Genomic DNA, 12,234 nt, shown 5'->3' on the forward strand with positions numbered 1-12,234 from the left:
AAATACACTATGTTTGCGTAGTAGTACTTAATGAGGCCCAGCTATTATTATTCAAGCTGAATCATGCATAATGCATCATACCTTGTGTGGATGTGCATGCTGGTGAGAAAACCCTTGCTCACAAAATCTGATATTACCTAATGCAAATCAACAATACAGCAAATACACAGTTGGCGCTCATGTATTGAGATGACTTTGAACCCCCACTTCTAGCTTTCCTAGCAATTAAGATCTTGATTGGTGTTATTACACAAAGTGAGGCGTAACCTAATCTTAAAGAAAGGCATACAAATGCATTGTCGTGAGAATCACGATCCAGCTGGCCACCACCAAGCAATACCAATACAGTACAGGCTCGCAGACGCATACCAATGATCGTGTTTTCTCTAGGTTGTATACACCCATAGGCCACTCTTCAAGTGAGGCGGTTGCTGAAAGCAATGAGCAGAGAAGCATACGGAGGAGAGAGAAATGAGATCGAAAGTAAATGGTCGATTAAGTAAATAATACACTCCTTTGAAAATAGACAATCTTTTTACATGATGCATGATATATCATTCGGAAGTGAATTACAGCTTAATAATAATTCAATTTTAATGTCTACGACGACACCCCCAAAAAGTCTTATAATTTGGAATTCATTGGCAAACATAAAAACATGTAGGTGACAATTTGATGGTAATAACAAATGCAGGAAATTAGCAAAGAATACGCCACTTAGCTTTCTTTAAAGGGAGAAAATATTTTATTTCAGTGCCGTTATCCAGTGGTATAATGGATAGGGCTCATGGTGGACTAGGGTTTAACTTACCATGTTTACTTCACAGTTTTGAGGTTCTGGGTTCAAGGTCTGACTCAAGTGTTTCCATGTGTAGTTCTCATGTTTTTCCCAAACTCCTTGCTTACCTTAGTTTTCTCAGTTTTCATTACGACTCTAAAATAGCCCATATGTGTTATATGAATGTGAATGGTCTGTAGTATATGCCCTGCAACTGGATGTCAATATGTCCAGCTTTTGCACATTGCCTTTTGCACAACATCAGCTAGGACGTGTTGCAGCTCATCCATAGGCACAAATCCTATGGATATAATGTGGTTAACTTCTCTATTAACTAGCATGACAGTCAGGAATGTTGAAATTTTGTTTTACTTACCAGTACTTCTAAATATTGCAATACTGCAGTATCAAAACCTGTTTTAACAATGCAACCTTTTAGTTTACGACAATGGTTCTTAGCCTTGCTAAGGGTACTGAATCCCACAAGTTTCACATGTGCATTCACCGAATCCTTTGGAAATAAAATATAGAGCATTTTTTTTTTCAAATTCAAAACTAATGAAGCTAAGCTATAGCATGCTAATCAAGAATATTAGAATGTATTCAACTTAAAATTTCAAATATACTACAAATAATTGTGCCTTTTGCTGTTGATTTTCACGTTGAAAAGTATTTTTTGTTTGTTTGTTTGTTTCATGTCTACATTCTAATTTTAGTGTTGGATCCTCGCATCACATACTATTTTCATAGTGTAAAATGTGAAGAAAAAAGTTTTTGGGGGGGTTATACTTACTCGTACCAAGTGTGGGGCAACCTTCCACTGAGCAAACCAGTTTTTCTTCCCATTAGGTAGAGGGATAGCAGTTAAAACAAATGGAATGAACCTTTTAAATTGGGGCAAACCAGTCCAACAAGACACTTTGCCTTCAGTCAGTGTAAGAAAATAGGGCCCTGTGTGTCAGACCTTCGCCGAACACCTTATACTTACTTACTCACCAAACCCCTGGGGTGTGGATGGAACCTAGGTTAACAACCATACTGGTTAGGGACATGATTTTATATGACATTGTATGTGATAGAAATGAATTTGACAACAACTTTGAATTCCTTCAGTGTCATTGGATATACTATCTCTAAACCCACATAGTTCATGCATACTGTATACCAGGGGTGTTAAACAAATTTTTTGTCACGGCCACATCATGGGTATGGTTTCCCTCGAGAGGCCATTGTGACTGTGAACCAATATGATACGACCTAATGATATTACATATAAAACAAATTGAGTGATATTTGTTAAAATCATAATGCACTAAAAAACGTTTTCAATTCATTGCATTTTTAAAAGTAACAACAATCTGCAATTCCCCCCCCCCCCCAAAAAAAAAAAAAAGTTGATGCAAATTATTTCATTTTGCAGGACACATAAAATGTCATCTGGGCCACGGGCCTCGGGTTTGACACCTTTTCTGTATATACATTTACACGTACTGTATAATAAAGCCGCAATTTGACCGTCGTTCTTAATGCTTTCTTTTTTATGTTGTAGCTGTAGTTTTATATCATTTTATAATATTGAAATCTTCTTTGGCTACACAAATACTTTGCGTGAAACAGTGTATCAGAAAAGGGAGTACACCCCTCGCATTTCTGCAGATATTTAAGTATATCTTTTCATGGGACAACACTGACAAAATGACACTTTGATACAATGAAAAGTAGTCTGTGTGCAGCTTATATAATATCATTTATTTATTTTCCCCTCAAAATAACTCATAGTATAGCCATTAATATCTAAACCCCTGGCAACAAAAGTGAGTATACCCCTTAGAAACTACGTACATCACTTTACGTCCAAATTGAGTACTGCTTGTCATTTTACCTCAAAAATGTCATGTGACTCGTTACAGGAGTGCGGTCAGCATTGCTGCAGAGATTGAAGAGGTGGTTGGGTCAGCCTGTTAGTGCTCAGACCATACGCCGCACTCTACATCAAATTGGTGTGCATGGCTGTCACCCCAGGAGGAAGCCTCTTCTGGCGACGGTACACAAGGAAACCCGCCCGTCTCATCAGACCATTGTTTGAGTCAGGTGTGTTGGAGGAGGGAGACATGGAAAACAGGCCGGATAGGGGCCCTCGAGGACCAGAGTTGGCTACCCCTGTCATAGGACATGGTTCCAGTAATCCATGTGCTTTGTTGACATGTCTTCAGCAAACTGTTTGCGGGCTTTCTTGTGTACTGTCTTCAGAAGAGGCTTTCTCCTGGGGTGACAGCCCTGCACACCAATTTGATCTAGAATGCGGCGTATGGTTTGAGCACTAACAGGCTGAACCCCCACCTCTTAATCTCTGCAGCAATGCTGACAGCACTCCTGTAACGAGTCACATGACATTTTGGAGGGAAAATGACAAGCAGTACCCAATGTGGACATATAGGGATGTACGTAGTTTCTAAGTGGTGTACTCACTTTTGTTGCCAGGGGTTTAGATACTAATGGCTATATCTTGAGTTATTTAGAGTGGAAAATAAATGAAATGTATTATATAAGCTGCACACAGCATTGTGTCAAAGTGTCATTTTGTCAGTGTTGTCCCATGAAAAGATATACTTAAATATCTGCAGAAATGCGAGGGGTGTACTCACTTTGTGATACACTGTATCTTTGTAGTGTAACGTTGTTGTTGTTGTTGTTTTTTTTTAAAATGTTATTTAATTTAATTATTTTATTTTATTTTATTCCATCCTCCTATTGCCTTATAGCATAATTAAATACTTCAACAAGCAACATCAACAAAGTATTTAGTTCTCTAGGTTAAAAGTAATGTTAAAGTTAAAGAACAACAATCATGTACGCTGTATTATATTCCAAGATGCAATGTTTAAATTTAAACTATGTGGACTCATATTTTATTGAAGTCATGCAATGAAAGCACTGTCCTCAAGCCCAATGGTAGTCACAACTCAAAGAAATAATGCAACAGCAGTTATTATTCATGACAATATGCAGACAGAGAATAGAAACACTGTATGTATGGCAACTAGCTCAAAAATATTATGTAACACTTTCAAACCAAGCTTGTGGAAGGTATTCTCAAAATTCAGAAGTAATATTTTTAACTAAAAACACATTATTTTTTATGTGTTTGATAATTTTAGATTGCAGATGGTTCAGCTCACATAGTTACAGAAACTGTGCTGTCGCCAATGCTGAATTTTGCCAAACTCACCACTGCCAAATGTGAGTGTTTTGACTAAACACTGCTGAGACAACTTTAGTGAGCAGACTCAACAGCCTGCTTCTACTTACTTAGTGATGCCAGAGCAATCGCCATAAAAAAAAGTTCTTTTTTGTTTTATTGTCACAGGAGGTCATTAAAAATCTGCTTAAGGATTTTAGCTTCATTGTTGTAAAAATGTCATATTGTTTTCTGATTAGGAGTTCAGCTCCACTGATGATCTGAACCTGCAGTTTTTTTTTAATGCTTTAAAAATAATATGATTTTCTTCTTTGCACAAATACACATAACATGGTGCAGTGTGTGGGCGATGAGAATACAGTGAATAGAGATTGATTGGCATAATAATTCTAATGTATTCAACCAGAAAAAATGTATTAGTGTTTTATCAAACTCTTTTGTGGTTGGAGTGGTTGGGATGGCTATTTAACTTGCTGTGGATTGTTAGCTTGGCTTTCAGTACTTTACACAGGAGCTTGTAAATATGTTATGTTGTTGTCCTCTAGATTATTAGATGTACAATGTTGTGTAGCTTACTTTACACAAAAAGATATTTTGGCTTAGTGAGACTGCAAAAAAAGTGTGTTTGCCGCCATACAATGGAGCATTTCATTAATGTCTCCTATTACAAGAGTGGTGGTTTACAAACCTCTCAGTAAGCACTTTGTACTGAAGCAATGTGTCACACAATAGACATAAAACTATAGACATAAAATGGATTTTTTTTTTTACCTCAGTGGATTCCTATTTGCTGATGGATGGAAGAATCTTTTCATACCTTCTTTCAATTTATACCTTCTTTCATTATTACTGGTCAAGTGCTTTTGCAATCCTTTCTTATTGCCAACCTTCTTTAAGGGAAGACATTACAGTCTGGGACATCACTTAATGTGTGGCAGGCAGAGAAGGCTAACCAAAGGTGCACTGATCAATGTCTTCTTTAATTGGTCCTTGTGAGAAGGAACCTAGAATCTCATCGACCACATAAATGCGTTGTGCTGCGTGTTTCTTCTGAATCTTAATATTTAAATTTACCAAAACATTTTCGGCATTTCTGTGCATAAAGCTCCGTAATGAATTGGTTAAATGAGTTTGGTGTGGAAGAATTTTTGCGCCTGAAAAAGTTGGGGTAAAACAAGTGGAACGACAGGTCAGTAAAGTAATCCATAATATGAAGCTCCTGGCAGCATACAACTACATATTAAATGTAGACACATTTTGTACCGATATTATTTACAGGCTAACGAGATTGAGCGTTATTCTCCAGTCTAGTTAAGCTCAAAGTTGAGCCAAGAGTGGTGGTCACCCTGTCAGTTTGAAATGTAACAGAGCGGTGATGGTTTGTATAGAGTTCCACTTGCGCAGCCGCCCTCGTCAGTGACAGTGACTCACAGTGGCTAACGCGCTCTATTTTAATTCCTTTATTCTTGCCTTTATATTTGCTCCTCTCTGACCATGGAGGCTGAACTGATGCAGAAAATGTCTTTGAAGATGACTGCCATGACAATATCATATCTAAGTTGTTTTGACAAGAAATTTCCCCCATACTTGTTTGAGAATTCCACTAATGCCTGAAGGCCAGACTTTGAATGTTGAACATTTACAGTGAATCACTGTTGTCGTTCATGTTACCTTGGTATCACTGAAACACATCATTGTGGACAGGCATGTACAAAATGTTCAAGCAAGGCATGTCAGTAACTTAAACAGAAAAGAAAAAAGAAGTATTTAGTCTTCGATGACTCATTTCCCCTTTCCAGTGATAATTTCCTTCTGTACATTCATTAGTGTGCTTCATCAAAGTTAATGAATTACCCCACAATTTTGTTGTTTAAATTACTTTCACTGTTTAAATGAGCAGCTTCTTTGTCAAAACCATGTGCACATTTTATGTGTACTCAATAAATACAGCTTGCCACAATGTGTCAGCATCAAATTATGCGCTGTTCATTTCAAAATGGCATGATACTGTAGAAGCAATTTCTCAAAAATAATTATCATACTTTAAACACAACATAACAATTCAATTTTTGCAGCAATTCCATTCGGCGTCTTGCTCTATCAATTCTTCCACCATTATCTGAATTGGTTGCGATGGTAACATTGATTATGATGTTTTAGTCCTGTGATTGGTTGGGCTGGGAGTGCTCTAGTTTGGTTAGTTTCTCTCGTCAAAAGTCTTGGAGTAGGCTGCAGATTCTGCGCAACCCTATTGAGCTATAAAAGAGACTGCATATGGGTATATTTTAGTCTATGTATGTTTCTTCCAGGTCACCTGCATCTGAACAGGGACCCAAATCAGGGGTACACAGCAGTCATGGGACAGGGGACAGGCTGGCCTCTCATGACACCCCACCTGCTGCCCCATCCTACGGGGAGCAGGGCCATGGTCATGTGTCCAGGAAGAACTTACACGTGGACGTGGGTAGCAGCCGGACTGGGAGGTCTCCTTCGGTATCCCCCGACCGAGGCTGCACCCCTACCTCTCCTTATTCTGTGCCTCAAATAGCACCCATGCCCAGCAGCAAGCTGTGCCCCGTCTGTAAAACGGCCGACCTGACTGGCACTGGTGATGACAAGCCAAGCTTCAACACCTGCACTCTGTGCCGCTCCATGGTGTGCAACCAGTGTGGCTTCAACCCCAACCCTCACCTCACTGAAGTAAGAGTTAAACTTTACATTCTATGTATGGGAGATTGTCATATAGTAAAATGATGGACTCATTGTTGTCATTCTATGAAATACATTGTTAGCACGACGCATTCAGATTACAAAAAATGGCCTAGCATAAATAACACACATATTTATTTGTCACACACATTTTTTTTCCTTTCCCCAACTAATTATCATAAAATTGGAACTGGTACACATGGTACATTGTTTATTTTCACACTGAAATGGGATGACTAAAAAACAAAATTTTGCATGATTTTTGGGAAACAAAGTACACACATTGTGGGTGGTTCCAGAATATACTTACTCTATTTTTCGGACTATAAGTCACAGTTTTTTTCATAATTTGGCTGGGGATGCGACTTATACTCTGGAGCGACTTTTGTGTGAAATTATTAACACGTAATTATATAATTTCACATGTTATTTTGGTGTTTTGGAGTGACACTGATGGTTTGTTAAACTTGTTAGCATGTTCTTTATGCTATAAATAATAACTCCTAATAGCTATGTTATGTTAACATACCGGCCACATTCGCATTTTGTTGTTCAAGCATCATGTAACATTAGCATACTGTACACTTATTCAGCATGTTGTTCTCTATTGTATTTTTATTTTAAATTGTCTTTCAAGATGACATATCTCTTCTATGTGTTGGATTTTATCAAGTAAATTTCTCCCAAAAATGCGACTTATACTCCAGTGCGACATATATATGTTTTTTTTTCCTCTTCGTTGGGCATTTTATGGCTGGTGCAACTTATACTCAGGTGCGACTTATAGTCCGAAAAATACGGTACTGTAGATACAACCACAAAGACCATAATGCAAGTTGCATTTGTTAAATTACCATATTTTAGGACACTTTTACTTATATAGTAAGTTCTATATACCTTGTATATAACGTTTATATAGTTTTTGTAGTATTAAAAAAAAATATATATACTTTTGACAGTATACAGTATGTTGTTTTGATGCTGCTGCAATAGGGGATCGATAAAGGATGATCTTGTTTTATAACTCGCACCTGAGTATAAATCACACCAGCCAAAATAAGCACTGAGATGAGTATGACTCTAGCGACATAAACATGTCATGTGTTAAACCCTTTCAATTTCAACCCGAGAGGAACATTATTGAGCATGACAACACTATCTATATTTCACAAAACGAGCAGCAAAAGCAAAATGAACAGGAAAGACGGGATGAGACGAGACGAGAGTAGGAAAAAGACAGGTGTTCTGTCATAATGTGCTACGTTGGCGAAATGTCTTACAAGAGGCGAATTTGACGCCCAAAGTACTACTGTGTGCTTTCGGCTTGTTTTGTTTAGGTGCATACAGACAGAACATATTAAAGATGCCTTAAGAAAATACTTAAACGTAGTAATATCAAATAAGGGTCGTTTAAATATGCTACTTGACTAATGTGGTCGAGATATGAACTGCTTTAAAGCTACAACAGGAAAACACAATGCTTAAAAGTACGAGAGGGAAACACATGCAAAAAGTATTTTGATGCAATGAAAAGGTAATAAAAGACTCAATAGAAATAGTAAATACTCGCCGCTTTTAACCAATGAGCGCATGTGTTGGAAGTCTTGCCGCGTAGAAGGAATTGCAGTGACCCGGTAGTATTCGTCGAGTGACAGTGACAATCTACGTCATCACCCCGAGCGTCTATTACGAGCTTAAAACATGGTGCCCTCCACAGGTCAAATCATGTACTAAATACAGTGGTACCTTGACTTACGATCGCTTGGATACAGGATCTTTTCGACATCCGACATAAAATTTGATTCGCCATTTGTTTCTACATCTGACGACATGCTCTAAGTAAGATGATCTATGACAGCACCGCAGTTTTTTTGTTTTCCTGCAAGACGGACGCATGGCAGATCTTTTGTGAGAGAAATCAACATGGGTTCCAACAATGATAGTGCAGGTGGTGAAAAAAAGGAAAAAGGTGATGCTTACCATTACCAGATATGATAGAAAAATATGAGTGTGGGGTGCGCATCCGTGATATGGCTCTCTCAACATTACAGCCGTAGACGGTTTGATCCTGGCGGTCCTCCTCTGTTTGCCAGTCTTTATAAGTTAAGGTGGCAATTATTTTTGTGGTAACATCGCTAGCCTCGTCAGGTTTCTAATCATTTATTCCATCAACTTGTGCAACACAACATGCCTAGTGTCCCCCGCACCAAGTAAACAAAATGAAAGTAAAAAAGCTCACTCTATGAAGCGATGCGTTCAGGTACACAACACAAACACATTTGCCACATTAAAACCTGGTTTGTTACATCATTACAGGTATTATTATTACTATTATTATTATTATTGTTCCGATTTTTATTCATAATTTGTTGTTTGCTCTTTGTAATTGATATTTGCAGTAGTAACATCACTATTTAATAAGAATTTAGTATAGGTTTTCCGGCTATGGAACGAATTAATGGAATTATAATTTATTCTTATGGGAAAATCCTGCTCGACAAACGAACATTTTGACTTACAAACAAGGTCCTGGAACATATTGACTTCGTGTGTAGAAGTATCCCTGTATTGTAGATTTTTAAATCACTGGCAATAGTAAGATATTTTTGTAAAAGAGAACAATTATGTATTAGAGCCTACAAGTCGTAAGTCCGAGGTTCCTTTTAATCTACCATATTAACAGTTATTCAGATAACTGTAGACAAAAAAATACATCTCTTTTACAACCAAATCCATCTTCAACATCACTTCTGAACAACTCCACCAACACTGGAAGTAGAGGGCATGCCTAGAGCGCCCTTCTCGCAGCTGTCTCTCTAAAAATAAACATATATAAGTCACACCTGAGCATAGGTCGCAGGCCCAACCAAACTATGAAAAAAAAAGGTGTGACTTGCAGTCTGGAAAATACGGCACTATCTTTTGTTAAATTGTATGAACTGGAGCCATTCTGCCTGGTATCTTCCAATTGAGGACTCATATTGAAGTTATTAATCAGGAATAACCTCCTGTAGCTGACAAATTCTGGATACCAAGAGATTATTTGTTTTACGTCACATCATACCCTCAGTGGTATGTCGTATATTGGCTACTGTATAGAGCGTAACTGAGTCACTTATGGACTGTACTATGTGCTACAAACGCATGATGCATATGTCATTTAATTTTATAAGGTGTTGGCCTTTTCTCCGCTCAACTTTTTTCATAACCGTATATTCATAGCAGATGGTGGAATGGAGAATTTATATTATACTGTATAATTTACTGTATGTGGAAAAAAAACATCATTCACATTCCTTTATATAGACAAATCCAACTGATCATACCGATATTACACCTTAATAAGTGAAAGTTAAATAACAATACTTGTTGTGTTACTGTTTTACTGCTTTTACTTCTCCAGGAAATACTTCTTACAAGAAGTCGGGAGTTTCTCAGTGGCATGTTTTTTTCCCACTGAAAAGAATAGCACTGTCTAAAATGTCGTGAGGTTTGGAATTAAGGTAGCAGGGTGTTATTCTGAGTTCTGACCTCTGACTGACTGACCGACCATATAGCATAGTATATACAGTATAATTAAATATCTACAGTAGTGAAGCATTGCCATTTTTACTAGTGAAGTCTGATTGGGCAAATGCTAAAGTTTTGTTTTTCTTCTTGTCACCTGAAATCACAGGCTTGTATGTGTCAGTGATGTTAAAGTGTAAAGTGTACTGTATATAAAACTGTGAAAATCTCACTCTATCCTTCTTGGGAGACACTAATGAGGATCCAAATGATGCCCTGTGCTTTGATCAAATAAAGCATTTTTATAGCCTTACTGAACAGCTCCCCAGCAGCTCCTCATCATTGAAATGCATCTTTAGAGTCATTGCTGTCAACAGGTAGAGGAGAAAGGACTACTGCCTTCATCCGAAAATAAATCACTTGTCTAATTTGAATTAGACTACGCTTCACTGTGACTGTGAGTCAAGCCTGGCTGTGTCATATGTCTCAAAGTTTCACATCATCTCCAGTGATTCATGCTGAAAATTGCAGCCAAGATGCACTTTCACTTAAGATGACCTGAAGGCTTGGAGAACAGCTGCTGCAGGTTGAATAAATAAATACACGAGGTGAGGTGTGAAAGGTTGAGTTTTCAAACATTAGCAGTACAATATACAATTGTTATACTAATTTATGAGTGTGCAGCTTGCTTAAATGCTATTGCGAACGTAGGAGGAAATATTTGCATAGATCTACATCAGAGGGGTTTGCCTGTTTGCTGAGAATTACAGTATGTGCATTACGTGCCCTTAAAGAGAAAGACAACACCTCTATCATGTGCATCTAGTGGAAAAAATCTTGTCTAATAGCTTATAAAAACACAGATTTTTTTTTAGTTTTTAAATGTGTAATAGTAGAGAAAAATACACCGTGTTTTCACGACCAGAAGGCGCACTTAAAAGTCTTATCCTCCAAAATGGACGGGACGCCTTATAATGTGGAAAGCTTAATGTGTGCAAATTCCAAAATGTTTCCAGTTCTGTAAAAGTAGTTCTGTCACTTTGATGAAAGCCCCAGTGGACTGAATTAAAGCATTGGATGTTATATCGAGGAAAGGCGGACGTGACTGAGGACATCATGTGGATGTGAAAGAGAGAGGTGTACACGTGAATGAGGACGCTAAGGCATGCCCCCAGTACGTAAAAAAATAGCACCTATAAAGGCACACGCTTATGAAGCACAGTTTAAACTACAACATTGGAATCGAGAATTCAAGATCAATGAATCTGTGGTTTACAAATGAAGGAAACTGTTAAATGAGCCTCGCCAAGTCAAGAAGACAAAGCAACCACTTGACATGGTTGTAAACAGGGCTAAAGTGAAGTTGCGAGTGGAATGGGAGTAGTGGATGACAGATGGCGAATGCAGCTTTCCTGGGAGGCAGCAAGTTCATTCATTACCCCACCATGTTTGAATGGATTGTTAATAGGTAAACGTGTCTGCTTGCACTGTTGTTCGAGTTTTTGCAAAAGAGTTATCACATGTGAGGAGCTGAACGGCAACCAGACTGAAGCCTGAGTTATGCTTCTGCGTTGCGGTGACGGCGTAGCCACTACAGCGTCAATGAGCATTCGATAGTTCTGCGGCAAGGGAGCGCATTGCTCTTTTATTCACCGCCAAGCAACAAGAGGGGTGTGGCGTTGTGTTTGTACGGTTTTGGGGGACTTCCTCTAGTTTTCTTCCGGTTACACAACAATGCCAACGGAGATGGAACGCTTAAATGTGGATCTAACAACATTTAAACAACAAATGTTGATCATTCAAATGTTGAGGCGCAGGGGACGCAGAAGACGGTTGCTGAGGTGGTCATTAGCGCAAGAATGTTTGTAAATGGCGGTGATTTCGTGCTGAACCGGAAACAACAATCTGAGCGGACCAATCAGAGTCCATTTGCGTCACGTCTCCACGTGACGCGAAGTCAGAAAATTGTAGAGATGCACGTCAGGCTACGGCGAAGGGTTGTAAATCGGGTCTGCATTCACGCCGTAGGTCCGCCGCGGAA

The 12,234-nt window shown here is 38.4% G+C and overlaps 1 protein-coding gene across 6 annotated transcripts in view; it reads left to right on the top strand.

Annotated features, from left to right (window-relative positions):
• Positions 1 to 12,234, top strand: part of bsnb (bassoon (presynaptic cytomatrix protein) b) — a 138,540-nt gene that overhangs the window by 986 nt on the left and 125,320 nt on the right. For all 6 annotated transcript variants that reach the window (XM_057847277.1, XM_057847279.1, XM_057847276.1 and 3 more), the window contains exon 2: positions 6,287 to 6,677. In XM_057847277.1, coding sequence (XP_057703260.1) covers positions 6,287 to 6,677 — 391 coding nt within the window. The remainder of the gene's footprint in view (positions 1 to 6,286; positions 6,678 to 12,234) is intronic.

Source organism: Corythoichthys intestinalis, chromosome 9, assembly GCF_030265065.1.
Source record: "Corythoichthys intestinalis isolate RoL2023-P3 chromosome 9, ASM3026506v1, whole genome shotgun sequence".
NCBI classification, from domain to species: Eukaryota; Metazoa; Chordata; class Actinopteri; order Syngnathiformes; family Syngnathidae; genus Corythoichthys; species Corythoichthys intestinalis.